The 20,618-nt window shown below is 47.1% G+C and overlaps 1 protein-coding gene across 2 annotated transcripts in view; it reads right to left on the reverse strand.

The window, feature by feature from the left end:
- Window positions 1-534: 534 nt before the first annotated feature.
- Window positions 535-20,618, reverse strand: part of CDCP1 (CUB domain containing protein 1) — a 56,618-nt gene continuing 36,534 nt past the window's right edge. Inside the window, exons 5-9 of one of the 2 annotated variants that reach the window (XM_072941106.1) lie at window positions 11,570-11,791; window positions 10,155-10,535; window positions 8,374-8,739; window positions 6,226-6,313; window positions 535-3,870 (exon numbers count right to left, since the gene is read on the reverse strand). In XM_072941106.1, the coding sequence (XP_072797207.1) occupies window positions 3,438-3,870; window positions 6,226-6,313; window positions 8,374-8,739; window positions 10,155-10,535; window positions 11,570-11,791 (1,490 nt within the window). In that variant the 3' untranslated portion in view covers window positions 535-3,437. The remainder of the gene's footprint in view (window positions 3,871-6,225; window positions 6,314-8,373; window positions 8,740-10,154; window positions 10,536-11,569; window positions 11,792-20,618) is intronic. The other variant, XM_072941108.1, reaches the window with a different exon arrangement.

A 20,618-nucleotide genomic window follows, 5' to 3' on the forward strand; every position in this document is an offset into this window, starting at 1 on the left:
GTGGCCCCACGGAGCAGAGACAAGCCATCCCTGCTAAGCTCTGCTCAACTTAGATTTGTGGCAAAATACATGACTGTTCTTAAGTCACTAAGGTCTGGGCTGGTTTGTCACACAGCGACACCGGGCCTCCTCCATGCATTTGGGTCTCCTGTCCAAGGGGGTGGTGGGTGGTGGGGGCCCACTTGGAGCTCCCCTCTCCCCATGCACTTCCTTTGCTTTTGTTCTGGCGGCTGGTAGCCTGCTCTGGGCTCAGAGCAGTCAGTGGCAAGGGTGGCCCCAGGCTTCTGTGGGGGTCAGGTATTGGGGGGCTCACACAGAGGGGGCTCAAGTTGCCTCAGTAAGAACAGAACCAAAGAAACTCTGGCCTCTGAGTCACCCACTGGCAGCCCAAAGCCCGGCTTGCTGGGCCAGAACCACACAGAGAAGACAGCATCTGCTGAGCCATGTCGAACCTGTCCCAGTAAACAGCTGGGACATTTGGGCCTCTGCTGAGCCAGGGGACAAGTAGCCAAAGCATTTAAACAACCTGATGTCTTTTTTTTTTTTACTGTATATTTATTTAAAAAAGTGTAGGAAATGAATAAAATGCTACCTAAAAATTATCTACAACAAATAAATTATTTCCAGTGAAGCATTGCAGATCCACACAAACCAGTCCTAAGCTTGACCAAAGTCATGTCCCACGGACTTAACGCTTTTCCTCCTTGACTCTTTCTTCCTTGGGACGTCCCCCTCCCGTGCAAAATGACCGCAGCATTATTCAGTCCTGTCTGAGCCGGGCTTTGTCACAGCCACAGCAGATGGGCGCAAGGGCTGCCCGGCATCTGCAGAGCCAGCGTGGAGGGCACCGTGCTGGCACAAGCTGGGCTTCAACAAACATGTTTGGTTTCCAGCAACCCTGAAATATTTTACAGAAGTGGGGACCAGGCTTTAAAGAAAAGTGCCAGGGGTACGTCGGGCTGGCCCCTTCAAGGAGGCGTGTCTTCAGAGACATTAAGTCCACCTGAGATCTCAGGAAGACCACATCTTGGCCAGGAGTTTTGAGCTCTCCATTAAAAGATGGCCACGTGGGGCCCTTGTAAGTAACGGTGACATGTGTGATGACAGCCACACTTTGGGGTGGGATGCAGGGCACTGGCTGAGTGACCCTCAGAAGAGGCCAGGAGGTTGGGGAAGGCAGAGAATGGAGGGCCAGAGCTTCAACGGTGACTTTAAATAACGACACAATTTCAGCAGAGGGAAGGAAGCCACAGCCCTCCTCTGGCCCTTCATGGGGGAGGTTTGCCAGCATCTCAGGTCAAGAGGCCAAGGGTCCCTGTACAGAGCCAGCCATTCAGAAGTAAAAGTGTCACAGGCAGCACCGAAGGCATAAGTAAAACAACAACAAAAAAAGTAAAAAAAAAACACAACATACTCTTCTTTCTGGAGAGAGTTCAACAGACCTTGGAACACAGCATTTAGGAGATTGCAAAACTCATTTTCATGGAGACAACTCATTTTCATGGTGGACAAGTCTGGGCAGTGTGTTTCCAAGGGGAAGTCACTGAACACAATAGATGTGAATCTATTATTTAAAGAAGGTTTTGCCACAGAAGTATTGATCTTGGGACTGTGCTGACAAGTCACAAAACAATCCCTCTTCTCCCAGATGAGAGCAGGGTCCATAAAGGCAAACACCCACAGGAGCCAAGTGGTAATTAGTATAAATGAAGGATGTGGGCTGTGTGTAAAAAAATCTTTCCTGAAGCACACATTAGCCTCGAGGCTGGTCTTCTTATTTGAGATGAGATACGGGTTCCGAACTTTCCATTTCATGATGAGAGAAGCAAATCTGCAGGGCACTGACCAGTAGCAACGGAGACTCGGCCTCAGTGTGGGAGGCGACAGGGAGCGGCGGGGCCTGCGGCGAACTGGTGAGCCAGATGCCCCATCTAATGATGGAGCTGCATTTCAACTCCAGCCACTTGCTGCTCAGTGAGAATGTGAGCTCCAGCGTGGTCTGATCTTCTGACCTGGATATTTATGTAAACATTTTATAATTTTAAATGTTGGGAACTAATTCTTTAGAAAGATGCTGCAGGCTAAGCATAGCACACCTGTGGGCTGGATCATCTTGTCTCTCTTGCAGGGGCAGGAAGGTGTGGTCAGCAGAATAATGATCTGTGTCCTAATCCCCAGAACCTCTGGATATGTTACGTGACAAGGCAAAAGGGACTTTTCAGTGTGATTAAGTTAAAGATCTTGTGATGGGGAGATTATTCTGTATTATCTGGGAGGGTCCTTTATAACTGAAAGTTTCTTGTAAGTAAAAGAGGGATGCAGGAATGTCACATGGCCACCATCGGAGGCAAGGAAGGTGAGCAGCCTCTACTAGCTGGAAAAGACAAGGAAACGAATTCTCCCCGGAGCCTCCAGAAGGAGGCTCTGCTGACACGCTGATTTTAGCTCAGTGAAACCCACTTTGAGCTTCTGATCTCCAGGACCATAAGGTAGGAAATTTGTGCTGTTTTGAGCCACCATGTTTGTGGTAATTTGCTTCAGTCGCATTAGGAAACGAATATGGGTGGCCACTCTCTGGTGTATTTTTAAATGTTTTTAGAGGATGAAAATATTCTCTCAGTTTCTGTTTCAATGCCAAAGTATCGCTGCAGCTGGGAGAGCCACACATGGCAATTCAAGGAAACGTCTCTTATTTCTAGGTCAAAGGACAATGGGACTGAGGATGTCTTTCTGCAGTGGGATAACCACATGCCGAGCGAGAGAACCAGGAGGGCTCTTGTCAAAGCAGGTGGGCGTCAGTGCCTTCAAACACACACACAGCCTTTTCTGGCTGGACAGATTACCTATTCCACCTCCTAGGGGGCAAGCACATGTTTATCTAGTGGTCAGCAGAAGTCAAAACCCAGCTGTCTAACTAGTCAGCATGAGTTGTCACTATGTCAGGTGAAAAGAGCTGCGTGGGTAGACATTCAACTTCTTAAATACACAGGACCACCAAATAAATATTAATAATAATGATAATAATAAAAGGCACATTGTCATTTTCACCCAGGGGACCCCAGTGAAAGCAGGGACCTCGGGTGGGCTCCTAGGGATCGGAAATGTCAACCTGAAGAAGTCTAACTCCAAATCCAAATCTAGGGCTGGTTGCAACCCTGTCCTGGGTGACTGAGCCTCTGCCCTCTCACTATGGGCTGGTTACAAGCCAACCTGAGTTTAGAAGGACATGCACTGTGATGACTGTACCCAGATCACAATTCATTTTCAACGTCTCATCATCGGAATGGGTCCACTTGGAAATCAGAAGAAGTTGGTGGTGTCCAGGAAAACCTCTTTGTCCTTCCACACAACTCCTCTTCTTTTAGGATTTCGGGTTGGGAACCCCAAAGGGCGTCTCAGTGCCCTGCTTTATGCAAAGTCTTTGGAGTGGGTCCAAGTTATTCCCCAGGCTCTGTGGGCTTGTGGGTGTCCAGCAAGGGAATGTCCGTGTTCCCGTTGCTTATATTCGTGTCTTTGGGGTGGGAGAAGGTGTAGGGTTCGCTCTCAGACTCAGGAGGGGAGCCAGGGGATGGCTCATCTGTGGTCAGCTTTGCGGTTGGGGCCCTGGAGCAGGTAGGGGGTGGGGAGGGGGGGCAGTCGCCCATGGGGCCCTGGAAGGGCTGGTAGGTGGCAACCTCTGGCTGGAGGAAGGACCCGCTGGAATCCTGCAGCAGGTGCCCGTACACCATGGTGTCATCGATGACGGCATACACATGGGAGTCGTTGTCCTTCCGTCTTTTCTGAAACTTCTTTGGCTGCATTGGCATATGGGTATTGATGTTACCATTGTAGATACCTACGGCCGGGCCCTTGCTGATCTTCTTTTTCTTACTGAGAAAGGGAACAAGACAGAGGTCAGGAAGAAATGACCTCAGAGGTGCACCATTCGTACATCCCTACTGGAACCTGCCCGATCCTTCAGGTTTCTGACCATTTTTCCCCTAAGTCCCTCAGATCGCTTAGTGTATGAAACTGAAGCTGTTGTCACTAGCAAACTTTTAGAAGGGACCAACTTCTGCCTCTAGTTTCCAAGGTGGAAAGAGGAGCAGACAGTGGTTTAGAGAGGTCACTGTTAACACCATCTGCCCCTGAATTTGCTTCGATAATTGCGTGGCATCCAATGGTGGAGACATCTGACAACCCCTCTTTCCTACCAGAAACGGGTAGCGTTTCAAATCAACCACATCAGGCACTGGTAGCCCAGCCCAACCTTCTGTGAGTCTCTGAGTTCTTTCTCACAGTTAATGCTTCATCCCACTTTTACACGAGGACAGGCTATGACTGTCTAGAGTCTAAAGGACGACATACAAAACTCAGGATGGGGAGTTGCATCTTAGTTTCTAGCTGGAGTTGGGGACAGCAGAATTCAGTATTAGCAGAGGGATCCAGTCCCTTCAGCAGTGACCTCCAGCTAAGGAAAGAGCTAAAAAGAAGACAGAAATAAGGTGGGGGTGCCCGAGTTCCTCTGTAAACCATTAACGTTTGGTTTGTAATGTTCTTTGGTACTTGGACATGGATGGGCATCAGCACTCCCTGCCCTGGAAAACAAAGTCCTCCGTCTCCACCAGTGGAAAGCAGGGGACGCTGACTTTTCAGCTGACCAGAGATTCAAATGGAGGACGTTAGCTCAATTAGCATAATGGACCATATAATGCACAGCTGGTGGTTGACTAATTGTGAACCTGCCCTTTTCAGAGATAAAAATAAATCCAGTGCATGTAGTTTGTAACACTGAGTTCCCTGGCCAGGGTGGCGGGCTCCAAGGGCACCAGCCTGACGCCCCGTGAGGACGCCCCTCCCACGAGCTCCTTGCTTGTCCTCACCAGGCTCTTCTCAGGCTGCCCTGACACCGACTCTTCACCTGCCTGCCCCTTTAGTCCCTCTGTCCCCACAGACAGCGGGAGACCAGACTGTCTTGCTCACGGGTGTATCCCCAGCACCTCGCCTGGTTCCCAGCACCCAGGAGGCCCCCAGGAAATAAATGGTTAATGAGCAAATTCAGTGTCTTCCGTCCTTCTCACTGCAGAACCTGTCTGCCTTCCAATCCCAAGTTGAAGATGGATGGGTCTTACACAAACCTGTCTGCCAGCCAGTGGTCTCCCCCACCCCAAGGCCGGGCTGGTCACTCTCAGGCCAGGACTGGGGCACTTGAGAGACAGAGGCATGTGCTGGCCACCCCACCCCCTTGCCTCGCCCAATTCCCTCCTGATGAGGAAGCTGGGGCCCCGTGTTAATGCCATGCTTTCCCATCTGGGTGGGACACACTGTGCACCCCTGACAGGAAAGTTTCCTGCAAGAAACAATAAAACAATATTTTGTTACAAGAAGTCCTCCTCCTCATGAGAGATGTGTACACTCCCATTTCACAGAGAAGCGTCCCCCTGGATCTGCCGCAGGACAGCCCGTCTGCATACACGGAGACAGAGGCAGTCTCACTGCTGGTTAGGAATTGTAATTGTTTGCTTGCAGCCCCAGTTAATTAAAAATTTTTTTTCTCCAGCTGTTTGGAAGGTAAAATCATGCTAAGGAAAATAGATGCCCACCCCCACCCGCAACATGGCTTTAATCAGAAATCTGAGCAGAATTGATGAAATCTGGTAGCAGTACTCCATCTAAGAAAGTCAACACTTTCCTCTTGTAAAACAGAAGCTGTCAACCTGAGTGGGTGGAAGGTGAAACTGAGTCAGTTAACTGGGTCTTCCTTCCTCTGGCCCACAGGGCTGGTTTTTGGTGCTTGTCTAAAGTCCAGTAAATAACATAAACTGTTTGCTTAAGAAATCGGAGGGGACTGAGCTGGGCAGCATGTGTGCATTTTCCTCAAGGTGATGGAGAGGGGCGTGGCCTGGCGGGGCCTATGTGAGCATTTTCCTGCCAAGCTCACCCCTGTGATGACCAGTCTAATGAGCGGACAGTAAATGATTCACAGGGAACTCGTGCTGAGGCAGCTGCGTTAAAAACTGCAGGCTAAAATGTCACCACACATCTATAATTTTTTTTCCCTGCTAGGTATGGAATTTTTTTCCCCTCCAAACATAATTCACATCTGGCACTATTACTTAACATTGACTGATCTTTGGGGGGAAAATGGAACGCAAGGGAAAAAGTCAACAATTAACAACAGCTCTGGCCTGTGTGATGTAAGGAGGAGTCAGATCAAGTGAAGACAGTTTGAGAAATTCCACCTACTTCTTTTTCACAAAGCAAATGATGAGTCCGAGGGCAAACAGCAGTAAGGCGCCACCTCCCACCACGGTGAGGATGATGACAGTCAGGTCTGTGAGCAGAGACACAAGGGAGGGAGACGAGGAGATGTGTGGGGTTAGGCTGGTGATGAACTGGAGCAGACGGTCCCCAAAGATGGCCGCAGCCCATTGCTTCCTCCCCTTATGCACACGCTGCTCCTCACGTGAAGGGGAATCTACTTCCTTCCCTTCTGAATCTGGGCTGTGGCAGTTGTGGGCTGAGCCTTTTAGAAACCTGGCAGCTTCTTGCCCTTTCTCTCTGAGGAAAAGCCAGCCACCATGTAAGAAGTCTGATATGCTGAGCCCACCACGCTGTGAGGAAGCCCTAGCAGCCAAGTGGAGAGAACAAACCAAGGCTCCCAGTCAAAAGTGAGCCCCAAGGTGAGCTATCCCAGGGCCCCCTAGCTGTTCGAGGCATCTGGCTGAGGCCCCGGATTATCTCAGAGCAGAGACAGGACCCCTGCCGGGCCCTGTCCAACTTCCTGACCCACGGGATTGCAAGCAAGCAAAATGGTCATCCTCTAAGCCACTAAACCTAGGGGTAGTGAAAGGAACCTAAAACAAACTGGGGGACCTACTAGACCTACTCCAAAGGCCACCCCTGGCCTGGCCCAGCTGTGCTCCCCCCCATCGCCACAGCCAGTGCTGAGGACAGAAGAGCAGAGGGTGGAGGAGAGAGAGCAGGGGGTCAGAGGCCAGAGGTGAGGGAGTTAGGAGAGGGTGGTTCCACGTGTGCTGCCCCCCTTCTCCTACACTTGTGCAAAGGGAAAAAGAAAATAAATCAGAGAGCCCTGCACCAAAGAGGGATTTAGAATTTCTGGCTTGTCCAACAAGAAGACAGAAGGTGAGACTGAGAGAAAATAGGAATAGAAATGAATGACAGAATATGAATGTAACGAGGAAGAAAATCCAGGCGCTAATCTGAGAGTGTGAGGGAGCTGTTCACTGGCGGCTTCCGGCTGCAGTCAGTGCTCTTGCTGCTCACCAGCCGCGTGGCCTCGGGTGGACACGCAATCTCCCTGACTGCCAGAGAGGGACGGGGCCGTGGGAACAACACGCACGGTCCCTTCTGGTTCCAACACGGCGATGCTCTGTGACTCTCTTGGAATAAACAGTGAGCATGGCCCCACCAAAGACTGCCCTGCCACACGTGCGTTCCTTGTCTGAACGCTTCAGTGGATCCTGCCACTTTGGGCAGAAAAGCGAAATCCTCATCGTGGCTCTGAGGCCTCTGACTGAGGGCATTCACTGTGACTTAGGGCATTCATAGATTCCAGCGTTTCATTGCGCTAAATAAAAAATCCCAGCACCATGTATCTGTGTCACACTTTTCAGGTCCCCACATTTTAATCACCAACACCAAATCCCCAGTGATACTTTCACTGCATAGTTAACATCATCTGCTCTCTACCGAGGAAGATGAGGAAGATCAGAGGAGTAAAGAGACTCCTCCTACGTCAGAGAGAGATTAATAGTAGATAGACTACAAAAATGCCCCAATTCTGCCCTCTCCCTGAACCATGTCCTTTACTGTGTGACTCTGTAGCCCCTCCCATCAGAAGGTGGAGTCTGCCCACCCCGTGAATCTGGGCTGGTCAAACCAATGCTGTTGAAGGGATGGCGTGTAAATTTCTAACCGATGTGTCAGGAGACCTTGTGTGCTTCCCCCGGCCTCTCTAAGACCTGTCTGCCTCTGCCACAGGCCCAGGCTAGAGAAGAGACCATGTGGAGGAGAGCCAAGGAAGCCAACTTATTCCAGCTGATCTTGGCTGTCCCCAGACACATGAGAGGGCCCAGCCAAGGCTGACAAAGCTTTCTAGGCAACCTGAAGCTGCCCACAAGTGCTTGACTGAATGAACCCTGACAAGTCCAGCTCACCAGAATTGCCCAGCCAACATGCAAGCAATAATAAATGGCATTCTTAAGCCACTGAGTTCTGGGGTGCTTGTTATGCAGCATTATTGTTGCAATAGCTGAATGATACATGGACTACCAGGACTCAAATTCATGTTTTCTGACTCGCCTTCCAGGCTTGCTCGTGACCCCTCAGCTGCCAATTTGTGACCCACTACCACCCACCAAAAGGCCTTACCTGTAGTCCTTGGGGTAAGTGAGACCCAGAAGAGTAGATCCAGCTGCTTGCCACTCACGGGGCTACAGTTGGAGATATTGACCCAGAAGCTGTGATGGCGGAAGCTTGGCTTGGGCAGCACCTCCTCCTCCAGGCTGAAGATCTCCTCAGCGTGGGACCGCTGCTCCTGGATGATCATGAAAGCACGCCCCGTCTGGCAGACCACACCAGTCCGCTCCTTGAGGAAGGTCAGGCAGGCCACTTGGTCATGGGGCACGCTGATGTTCCAGGACACCGAGGTGAGGGACGGCAAGCCCCGGTCCCAGTTAGGGGTCCTCAGGTAGACCTTGCTTTTCCTGTCGGGGGTCACTGTGAAAACACCATCCTCTGCAGGAAAGGGAGGAGAATCCATATAGATGTTGTTTCACTCAATCAAGATGGAGCAAACAGGAGGGTGGAGCAGACAATGTTACACTGTCCAGACCAGTGCTATCAGAAAGCGCTTCCTGCCGTGATGGAGAGGTTCTGGATCCACACTGGCCAGCAGAGTAGCCGTAGCTGCCGTGTCTGCGAAGACTTGGAATGTGGTTGGTGTGACTGAGGAACCGATTTTTTAATTCTGTTTACTATTAATATAATTTAAATTGCCACACGTGGCCAGTGGTTACTGTATTGGTCAACACAAGATTAGAGTCTCAGATTAGGTTCTCTGGCTTTTTGAAAAAAAAAAAAAACAATCAACCAGCCAAACAAACAATCAAACCAAAAACAGGCCAGTTTGCCAAACCAGTGCTTATCCTGGCTTCCTTTCAGAAATGCCCTCAGTGGAGCTAATATCCACCTAATGCCCTGCTCTGCAGTGGGATTGGTATAAACTGATCTCTGTTTTGGAGATTTAGAAAAATTCAAGAATTTAGAATTCTGCAAGTTTCAGAATTTCAGCAAAGCTGAAAAGGCCTCTGACATGTCAACTAATTCACCCTTTACCTTCAGGTGAGATTAAAACTCCAGCATTTCACTCTGAGGACGGTGTATCTTATTTTCGAAGACTCCCCGGAAGGAGTTTCTCTGGTAGCCTTGAAGACACCAGGCAGCCTGGACTGACCTTAATCTTAGGACCAAAGATTCATCACCCTCCCACCCATGCCTCTGAGAACAGAAGTACCAAGTAAGCCTTGAATAGAGGTCTTGGTCAATTTTAAAGTGAACTGAGCAACCTGTAAGGGTGACTGTGAATTTTAAAATCAACCATGTTGAGTTCACCGCCGTGACCAGTTTAAACCTCATTTCCTGTCTCGGAAGATCAGACACCAGCCTCCCAGGAGGAGTCTGCTCCTCTGTGTAGGAGAATGCTCTAGAGACTCATCTCTCAGCAGTCCCTCTTCTGTGCCCTCCGGACCACATTCCAAATTGTCAAAGCAGAATTGGTAAAAATGTCTGCATAAGGATTTTTATGTTGCCACCTTAAGAATCCAGAACTTGGGACTATTTGGTTAGCTCTCATTTATGCCCTGCCTGCCTCCAAAAAAGCCTCGAGCCTGATTATTTGTTCTGCTGCCTACTGACCATCACCTCCCACTGTCAGTGAGTCTTGTGTTTCTATCTCCTGGAATTTTCCACACTAGGTTAATGGTAAAGTCAGGATCAGGACTGATCATCTTGTGTGAGGACCAGCCCACTCAGCTGTCCCTGCTCTTCAAACTGACAACTTAAGATGATCACAGAACCAAAATAAGATAAGTGCCCAAAGAAGAAAGGCTAAGGGGGCAGGGAGATGGGGAGAGACTGAAAGATCCCGTTACCTTTGAAGTGGGGGATAAAGGACACGGTTAGGTTCTGCCTGGAGGCCTCCTGCTGGAAGCTGGGGGCAAAGGTGCGGAGGGTCACTGAGATGTTCTGCTTCACCCGGATCTGCTCGATGGAGCCTCCAGAACAGAAGAAGCCGAAGCGAAGGTCCTGGCCGGGGACAGCGCTGGCCAAGAGGTAGCTGAAGCTGGCATTGCAGGCTCTCTCGTGCGTGTGCTGCTGCAGCTTCTGGGCTGGCACCAGGGCCAGACTGAGGCTGTCCTTGGGTACCAGCAGCTTCCAGGAGAAGTCGTGCAGCTGCACAGGCAGCTGGAGGATGTACCCTGGTACTTGGAGTGAGTAGGACTTCCTGTGGCAGTATCGGTGGTCTGTGCAGGCTGGAAAAGAGGGGTTCAGGGTACCCAGGCTGGGAGGAGACCGGACGTGCACCCTCCCCAGCTCTCAAATCAGCCTGAGGCTGTCTTGCTTTTCCCTTTGGTCTCCCCTCTCCTGCTCTGTCCTGCACTCCTGACTCCTTGATGCTCCTTTGCTAGCTTCCCCTCCTGCTCTCTTTCTCACTCTCTGCTAAACTGGCAGACCAACTTCTAAGGAGTATTCAGGGTTGAAATTTTCTCTTGTTTGCTCAAGTTCTCATCTAAGACAACCTGTGTCTGAGATGCTAAGTGCCACATAGGCAGGGTTCAGGTTTTTTTCCTTCTCCCAGCCCTGCTGCCCATAATCCCTGACCGTAGGGAGGCAGTTCTGCATAGTGGTTAGAGCAGGGAGTGGAGCTGGGGAGATCTCAGCTGGTGTTTCAGCTCTGCCGCTTCCTAATGAGGTGTCCTCGGGCAGGCTGCTTTGCCTCTCGTGGCCTCAGCTGCTGCATCAGCGGAGGCTCTAAGAGCAGCCACACCAGAGATGATGGTGGCCCAGCAGGGAGGTGGCTACTGGTTTGGCTGCCCTCCGTCGATCAAACATTTCTTACATGATTAGCCCATGTCTGGCACCGGTGGGAGTTAAAGGGAGAGGGAAAAAATGGAAGCAGCCCAACTTCTTGGCCTCAAGACTTGGTCTCATGCCAGAGAAGACAAGTAGGCAGTGAGCGTTGAAGCAGGGGGCATGCGGATGGGAGAGGTTAGGGAAGGCTATGAGGATTTCACAAGAGGGAGACCAGAGGCTGGAGAGAGGAGATGTCAGCATGGACATGGGGGATGTCATGCACTTTCAGAGGATGCACATTCCAAAAGAGGTTGCTGGTCCCAAAGGGGCATGGCTCCACCATCTTGCTCTGCCCTTTTTGGTTGCCTTTGCTCTGAGGGGGGCATTTCTGATGATTTACAACCTAGCCAGTAGGCCCCACTGAGAATTCAGGGCAGGGAGGGGAGAGCTGCCCAAGGCTCGGGAGGAGAAAGCTAAGGGGGTGGGGGCGTACTTATGTTTTTCTCGGCATTGATCCACAGGCGAGTCAGATCATCACAAAGGAAGGAGATCTTATGTTTGGATCCAGGTGTCAGGGTGAGGTTGGTGCTGCAGGTCCAAGGGTCCAAACACACGAAGCAGCCAGGGACAGAGTCAGTGCTCGGTTTGTTGGACCGTGGCTCGATGGTCAACGACATGGCTCGCTCATTACTCAAGTCAACCACATAGGTTTTATCTGGAACCATAAGCAGAAAGAAGGTGTGAAGAATGGATCAGGAACAAACCCATGAGATGGCAAAAATGAGCACAAAACCTTTTATGGCTGGGGAACATTGTGAATTTCTTTTATTGTTAAGACAACACGGTGGGGAGGGTATAGCTCAAGTGGCAGAGCACATGCTTAGCATGCAGAAGGGCCTGGGTTCAATCCCCAGTACCTCTGAAAATAAATAAACCTAATTACCTACCCCCCACCAAAATAAAATAATTAAATAATAAACAAATGAAAAATTTTTTAGAAAGACAATATTACAATGGCTTGAAATGAAATTAAAAAAAGAAAAAGTGGACTGCATATATACCACCCTTATGTAACTACTTTCATTTCTTCAAACTCATGTTTGTCCTTGTTCAGATGCATGTGTATTTTCATCTACTTAAAAGTACAGCGTATCTAAAGTTTTATGCTGAGCTTTTACTTCATTATTTTATACAGATATACTTATTTTACTATACCATTTTCATATTTACTAATCTTTAAAAATACTCATTAATCTTATACATAATAGTCAACTGAGTGAGTTTAGCATCACCTGTTTAAATACTTTCCTACCATGAACTGTAATTAATAGCAGTTGTTATTAGTGCAGGGATAGAAGATTCATAGACAGGATGGACCCACAGATATTATAATTTAGTCTTTAAGAAATTCTATACTTAAATAAGTGAGAAAAAGATGAACTATTCCATAGACTGGGCCAGAAGAATGGTCTCTCCCATTTGTAAAAGAATAAAATTACACTGGTACCTCAAAGCAGTCACTATAATAAAAACAAAGAAAATATCTTTATTAATTTGGAGTAAACATAAATTATAAAAGCAAAAAAAAAACAGAGATTAAAATATATGTCTGACAATAGGTACTGTAAATAATGTTAAAGGACAAGGGACACACTGGGGGAAAATATTTGCACCATAGAATGACTGAGCAGTTCACAGTGAAGAAATATAAATGTCCAAATATCCAAAATATAGAGTTCTTAATATCACTTGTAATACCACTTGTAGTCAAAGAAAAGTAAATTAAAACAAAGTATATAGTATAAAAATAAAAATCGTACATCCCTGTAGACCCAGCAGTGTGACATGGGGACATATGTCCATATTTGCACTGCAGTGCTGTAATAGTTACTGGAGAAATACTGGAATCATTAAACAATCTATGGGACATTCACCGATGGAATATTATATAGCAGTTAAAAAGACTGAGGGAGCTCCAAATATACAGCTATAAGAAACTCCAAGATACAGTATTAAGCAAAACAGCAAGTCGTAGAACCGTATTGTTGACCATGACACCATTTGATTGTCAAGTCTCTATGTAAAATGAAATAGCTATTTCTACATGTACATACTTACATACGTAAGTGAAGAGAAAAAAGATGTGGAGAGAAATACAGCAGATTTATAATTGTGGATGCTCTGGGAGGGAGGCCTGGATGAGGAGACAGTACAGGTGGTCAAGAGGGATTTTAGCTTTGCCTGTAACATTGGATTTTTAATAAGAAGATATGTATGTATTTCTTATGTAATTTGGAAAAACTGCCCAATTATTGGTTATTTAGGTCATTTCTATGATTTTGCCATTAGAAGTAAAAGAATCTAATAAGCACATGTGTATGTTTAGTTTTTATCTATTTCCTCAGGATAAAATCCCATAACTGATTGTTAGGTGAAAGAAGAGTCACTTCATTTTATAATGTCACCCCCAGAAGGCTCAGCACTATGAACCCCTGGGGATCACTTTTCACTGAGTTGCTTTTTAATTTCATTCATTTTGCTTTAACAGAAAGCCATCACATGAGGAAGCCACCTGTGCAAGGTGGTGCTGCCTTTGCAATTCAAGGGTGTTGCCAATGTGTCCATCAGGGCTATTAGCCTCTCTGTCTGGAGCTCCAGTGAATAAGTTTAATGCCAGCTGGGATAGCTCTATTTTCCCCGAGAGTCTGATGGGCTCCTTCCTTCCTGGTAACAGGAATCATATAATTAAAAGAACTGCTTCTTTTGAACTGGCTTCCAGGGAGCTCAGCATCAAATTAGAAGCATAATTAGGGAATTGTCTTATGGTTGTCATATCTGCTGACTCCTCTCTTTAGTTCTTATTGCCTATGTCTTTGTAAATTTTACCAAACAGTCTAATAGTGCTTTAATCAGAGAGATGACATGTTCAGAGCTGAGGTATATATTCTAATGTTGTTAATTTAAATATGATTTGATTTAGATAATGGTTAGCTTTTCAACCTCCTAGCCCCACATTCAGCTCATTTCTTACTACCCTTTAAAACTCATCTTCATTGTTACCTCGGGAAAGCCTCCCTACCGCCACTCTGGCTGTATCAGGAGCACTTCTGCTTCTGCAGCCCTGTTCACCTTCACTGAGTCCCAATCACACACTCCAAGAGCCTCGCTACTCTCTCCCTCTTTCCTCACTGGTCTCTTATCAAAGTTATGTGCATGTGGTTTAAAGCAGGGTTTCTCTGGCTTGGCAACACTGGCATTTGGGGCGGAAGAACTCTTTGTTGCAGGGCCATCCTGTGCATTCTAAGGTGTTCAGCAGCAGCCTTGACCTTTGCCCACTGGATGCTAGTAGCAGCCCCATGGCTCCCCAGCTGTGACAACCAGAAATGTCTCCAGACATTGTCACATGTCCTTGGGGGTGGGGAGGGGGCAAAATTGCTTTTGGCTGAGAACGACTGGTTTAAAGAATCAAATAGTTTTCTAAAACTTATTATGGAAACAAAACTCCCTCCTCACTGTGACCGCTCCCCAGAATAACAATTTTCACTAAGGTTCTCTTTAAAATTACCTCCACAGCACTCAACTACATGCTTCTCCTGCCCCTTGTTATTTCTGTTCCAGGTATTATTTGTTGGTTTCCCACGAAGGAAGATGTGGATTTCCCCTCCTTCACCCCACACTCACTTCCCCCTTCCCACACCCCACACCCACACACATAGTACACATGCCCACCAGCACCCACACCACACACTTCCTTTTCTCTCGTCTTCCCAATCGTTACCATCATATTTCTTTCTAGTTAGATCATTATTCTGTGTTGGCATTATCATGACTATGTTAACAATATTAACACAGTATTTATATAGTCATGTTATTTGTGTGCTATAATTTCCTTTCCTGCACAAGATTTCATTTTCCCTAGAATTAATTACTGCCATTTTAATCATTTCCTTACTTATGTACTTATCAGTAATTTGGCACCAAACTCTCCCTCACTTGTACAAATCTCATTTCAATACGTAAGAGAACATTAGGTATTTCATTAACTGAAGAAATCTCTCCAGAGCCTTCTCAACTGCTCTGATCTAAAGGGGCCCAGGTATGGCCTTGGGACCCTGTCACCACCATCCAGAGGTTCCCTTTGCCCCGCTCTCTCTTGCAATAGATCCTGGAACTCACATCCTTCTCTTTACTGATTTTTACCTTCTTTTTAGGTGGATCATAGCCTCCAGGAGCCTCTTAGGAAAACATGTAAGGAGGTCAAATTTTCGAGAACTTGTAGGTCTAAAATGTCTTTATCCTACCCTCATACTTAACTAATAGTTTGGCTTGGTATAGAACTCTGGGTTGGAAATAATGTTCATTCAGAATTTTGACTGTTTTGTTTTCTAACATCCAGTGTTGCTGATAATCTTGACTGTAATTTGTTTTTTTTTTGTTGTTGTTGTTCTTATAAAACTTGTTTCCTCCTCATTGGAAGCTTAAGTCTGTGATGTTCTGACATTTCTCAGTGATGTGCCGTGGCATGGGTCCTTTTTTGTTTATTGTGTTTAGGCGGTCCCTTTCAATTGGCAGCTCATATCCATCAGTTCTGGGAAATGTTGCTAAAACATTCTTTGATGATTTTCTCTCCTCCATTTCTTCTCTCCTCTCTTTCTGGAACTCCTTTTATTTAGAGATTGGGCCTTCTTGACTGGTCCCCTGATCTTCTTACCTTTCCTCCTGTTTCCCAGCTCTCCAGCCTTTTCTGAATTCCATGTTCTGGGTGACTTCCTCATCTTTACCTTTCAGCCCTTCTTGAGTTTTTCATTTCTGCCACCATATTTTTAACCTCTAAGAGCTCCTTTCGGCACGCTGAAAGCTCTTTGAAAAATTACAGCCCATTCTTGTGACACAGATGCAACATCTTTTCTTGTTTACCTGCATCCGTGGCACATGGTAGAGTCAGTGACATGTCAGATTGTTAATCCTCATGATACCTTTGAGAGGGAGTGTGGGCCCAGCTTAGCCTAAACTATGCTGCAGTAACAAACGAGCCCCACATCGGAAGGGTTAGAGTAACAAAGGTTTATTCCTCATTCTCCTGCCATATCCATTTTGAGTTGGCTAAGATACCCTCTTAACCATTTGATGTATCTTCCCTTGATTTTTTTTTGACATATAACTTACACATAATAAAACGCACAGGTCTTAAGTGTTCCGTTTGATGAATTTTGACAGTGTTATATATCCAATGTATCTATTACCCAAAGCAAGATCTAGAATGTTCCTGTTATCCCAGAAAATTTCTTTGTGCCTCTTTCTGGTCAATTCACCCTGACTATAGTCAAGTCCCCCCAAAGGCAACCACTTTCTGACTTCTGTCACTGCAGATTTTGCCTGTCCTGGAACTTTGTGTACATGGAATCACACAGTCTGTACTTTTATGGCTCTGGCTGTTTTCACTCAGCAAAAGGTGTTTAAGACTCATCCATGCCACTGTGGGTATCCGTCGCATTTCCCCTTGTTACTGCTGAGCTGCATTCCATAGAACAGTTGTACCCCATCTGCTTCTCCATTCTTCGATTGATGGAGATTTAGGTTGTTTCCAGTTTGGGGTTTTTGTGAATAAGACTGCTGTACCCATTCCCTTCTAAGTCTTCGAGTAGATGCATGGTTTCACTTCTCCTGGGGAAACACTGAGGAGTGAAATTTCTGGGTCATAGGTAGGTGTGAGTTTAACTTTGTAAGAAACTGCCAGCTAGTTTTCCTGAGTGGTTGTACCATTTTATACTCCCGCCAGCAGTGTTCCACATTCTCCCCATGATCTGGTGTGGCCAGCCTTTTTTATTTTAGACAGTCTGGTGCAAAATAGGACTGCAGTTTTACAGTTTACGTTTCCTTTGAAAGTTATTGTATAATGACCAGGTGGACAGTGATGAGACACCTGACAGCTGAGCTTAAAACAGAGGGTGTGGTTTGTTGAGAAAAAGTCCTGATTCTGGGGCAAAAGACAGACCTTCCATTTCGGGAAGTGTCAGGAGGCTCCAGGCTCCCTGTAATAACACGGGGCATTCCACTTTCTAGTTTGCACACGAGTTCCATTCATTACATGCCTTCTTTCCATACTTAGTTTGGTTGGATCTCAAAATAACTCGAGGGGTAGACACAATAAATTGATGTGCTGCCTAAGGAATGTCTGCCTAGGTGGCTTCAGCCGGCAAAGCAGGATGGAAATGTGCAGCCCTCACCTCGCACGGATGGCTGCTTTACACGTAAAGGTCATCGTTAACATTCGTGAATCTGTGGAAAGACAGGGCAATTTATACTCAGTCTCTTCTGTGTGCTTCGACAAGTTGCCTCATCCTATCCTCACAGCGGGGAGGAGGGTAGGTGTGGCCATCACCTTTTTACAGTTGAGAAGAGACTACTGAGAGGTTCAAATTAACTACTCAAGGTGCGTCAGCTAACAGTGGCAGATCTGTGATTTGGATACAGTTTCCTGCTGTAAAAGAATCCCATGCTTTTTCTACAACAGTGCAGATGTGTCCTTCATGTAAAAAATTTGACCCTGAGGTTTAAAAAGACTCTCCTACAAAAAAAAAAAAAAAAAAAAAAAAAAAAAAAAAACCCAAAAGACAACTTGTCACTATTTGATACTTACTAACACTGGGAACCTTTGAAGGGATTAGGTAGGTTATTGCCTGAAGTTTCAGAAAGGCCCTAATCATGTTTGCGGTACCTACAGATAGAGATTTCTCACTTAAAAATGAAAATGTGCTCCATTGGGAACAAGTCAGAGGCCACAACACTGTCAACTCTGCCGGGGAAAATTTAAGCCTCTCAGAGCATGAGTTATCCAGCAAAAAACAAAAACAAAGTCAGTATTTAGTTAAGGGTTCCCGGTGGCTTCTGGGGGTGATAAAAGCTGAAAAAAATGCAAGGCAACTGCCTCCATAACCAGCATTTACCCGGACTGGTTAACAGAAGTACCTGGTGTAACATGCTGGAAACTCACGTCCATCTACCTTATTTGAATCACGATAACCTTGAAATCCGAGGTTGAAGATATACTAAATCTGCTTGGTGTTTTTGGAGCCAGTAAACCCATTTTCCAAAAGCTAAAGGAGGCTGCGTAAGGCAGTAGGCTAGCGGTCTGCTCCCGCTAAAGGGAATGATACAGACCAGTAGGAGGCCATTAACTCATAGGGCTGTTATCAGCCGGGCCACTTGAACCTTTTAGAAATGATAGTATAAAAAGAGAAACGGGCTGTGTACAACAACAGGGAAGCTCTCTTTCTATAGTGACTATTGGATGAAACTCCAGAGGGCCAAAATTTACTTTTTATATCTCCAGGTATGAAGTGGTAATAACACCAGGTATGACATCGTAGTATTGTACCATCAGAAAAGACGAGTGTGCCTTGTGGAGCACTGAAGAAGGAGATGTGTTTGGTGGAGACAAATGTAAACCAAGCTCTCAGACATCACCGAGCTTCACGTTTTGGGCAGCGTCAGCCGCCAGTGCTCACACACCCCATCCCAGCTGGTCAGATCAGTCATTCCTCGGGTCCGGGGCAGCCTGTCCGTTACTCATCTTAAGACTGAAGATGCTTGCGGTCAAGCCATGGAAAGATATTCCCTGCAGGAGTCCCCTGGGTCAAGTCTGAGCCTGGTTGATATTTTCGGCAAAGCAGAGGGTTGAGAGTAGGGATTTTTTTAGGGCAGACAATCAGGTTCAAGGTAACAGCCGCCTGCTGCCCACATTCAGAAACGATCTTTTTGTTTTTGTTTTTGCAGTCTGGGTCCTCCTGGAGTCAGGTCCTACTGTGGATGAGGAGGGGTCTGGGCGCCTCTGACAGCCGCCTCTGCCCTTGCCGAGGCTCTGGCTTTGCGTGGCTGCTGTGACAGCTGCCCTCTTTGGCTTGAGAAGGCCTCCCAGCTCCACCTCTGCTCTGGTTGCTTCTGCTTCTGCCCTCACCTGACTTCCCGAGCAGCGGTGCTCCTGGGGCCGTGACGGTGTCCTATCTACTTCGTCCCTTCCGAGGGGGGATGCCTTTGGATGGTGCATCTGGCTCTCAAGCCACTTGGGACCAGAGGCTGCCTCCTGAGATTAGTGCAACAGGGTTTATAGAGGGCCTGGAATGTGCTGGAAACTGTGCTGGGTGTAGGAAGATGGAGGAATAAGACAAGATGCCTGATTGGGAGTTTAGCAGGACAAGCCCTTCAGATGGATAAACACAACATGGTGTGTGATGAATGCAAACCACTCGCTTTTGGGCTAACAATGTCAGATGACCTCAGTCATGCTCCTCTTTTTCCAAAGACTCCCTCACTCAGACTCTCACCTTGTCCTTGCTTGGTACAAATCCCCTTCTCAGCCCATACCCCTTCTCATAACGCCTCCACTTCCACTCAGCCACCATCCTCCTCCCCCAAACCAAAGCCACTCTGGGCTCACCCTGTTGCCCTTCCAGGTGCAGAAGAAAACCACAAAGGTAAAAAGAACTCTTCAAGGGGGTTTGAAAAAAACCTGAGAGTGAGACTCTTAACACTATTAGTCTCTCGCCACAGTCTGAGTAAGAAAATAAATAAAAATCAGCTGGAGCAGGACTGAGAGACCATGGAGAAACTCCCCCATCCAAGTAATGGCTGTTCAGGCAGTAACTGCAGGGCAGAGCCAGAGACCTCAGAACCATCTGGTTCTCCAGTGGCCCAGCTAGTGAGTTTCAGCCAACCACGCAGAGATCCAATCCTACATAACAGGGATGGGTACAATCAAATCAACAATGTGTGAAAGGCTCCTGCATCCAGGGGATGAGTGTGTCTCTGCAAGATCTCTGCTGCTGGGGAGGAAGGAAGGGAAGAGGTGGCTGTGAGAAGGAATGGAGGTGGGGGTCCTTCAAGGTGGAGGACCAGATGGCCAGACATTGGGAATAAGGACTAGGCGAGCAATTGAGCACAGGACCCAAATTCCCTTCTTAACACTTTTTCTCCCAGACAAGGAGGAGAAGGGGCTTGGTGTTACTGCTTGGGCTGAGGAGGGGGGTTCCAGCAGAGAGGCCTGATGTATATGGGGTGGCAGGGCACCCACCAAAAGGGCACACAGACGAATCACTTCCAGCCATCTACCTCTTAGTGGTGTGTGTTGTAACCTACCCTATGCTATAAGCAACTAAAATCCTTCAGAAGGATCAAAAAAACCTCACTCTACAGAAAATCACCAATACCACCCCCAGTAACAGAGTTTGGAGGCCACAAATCCAATACTGATTAGGACATTTTCTTGCTAAGTGACTTGGGGTCATGCAGTGGCCTACCTAGGGCCGGGCAGTGGGGGTGTTTCATTCCCTGTGCAGGTAATAAAAGGGAAACAAAGAATTTTAAAACAATAATAAGTCTGAGTAAAGCCAGGCTTGCTTTTATCGTCACCACGCTCCAGCATTTCTAAACAATGTCAGTGATAAATTACTTCCCCTCACCAACAACTGGTTTTTGTCTTTTCAAAATTGTTTTCTTGCAGAGAACATAACTTTTAAACAGCATTATTGAACAATAATTGAATT

Source organism: Vicugna pacos, chromosome 17 (genome assembly GCF_048564905.1).
Source record: "Vicugna pacos chromosome 17, VicPac4, whole genome shotgun sequence".
Lineage (NCBI taxonomy): Eukaryota > Metazoa > Chordata > Mammalia > Artiodactyla > Camelidae > Vicugna > Vicugna pacos.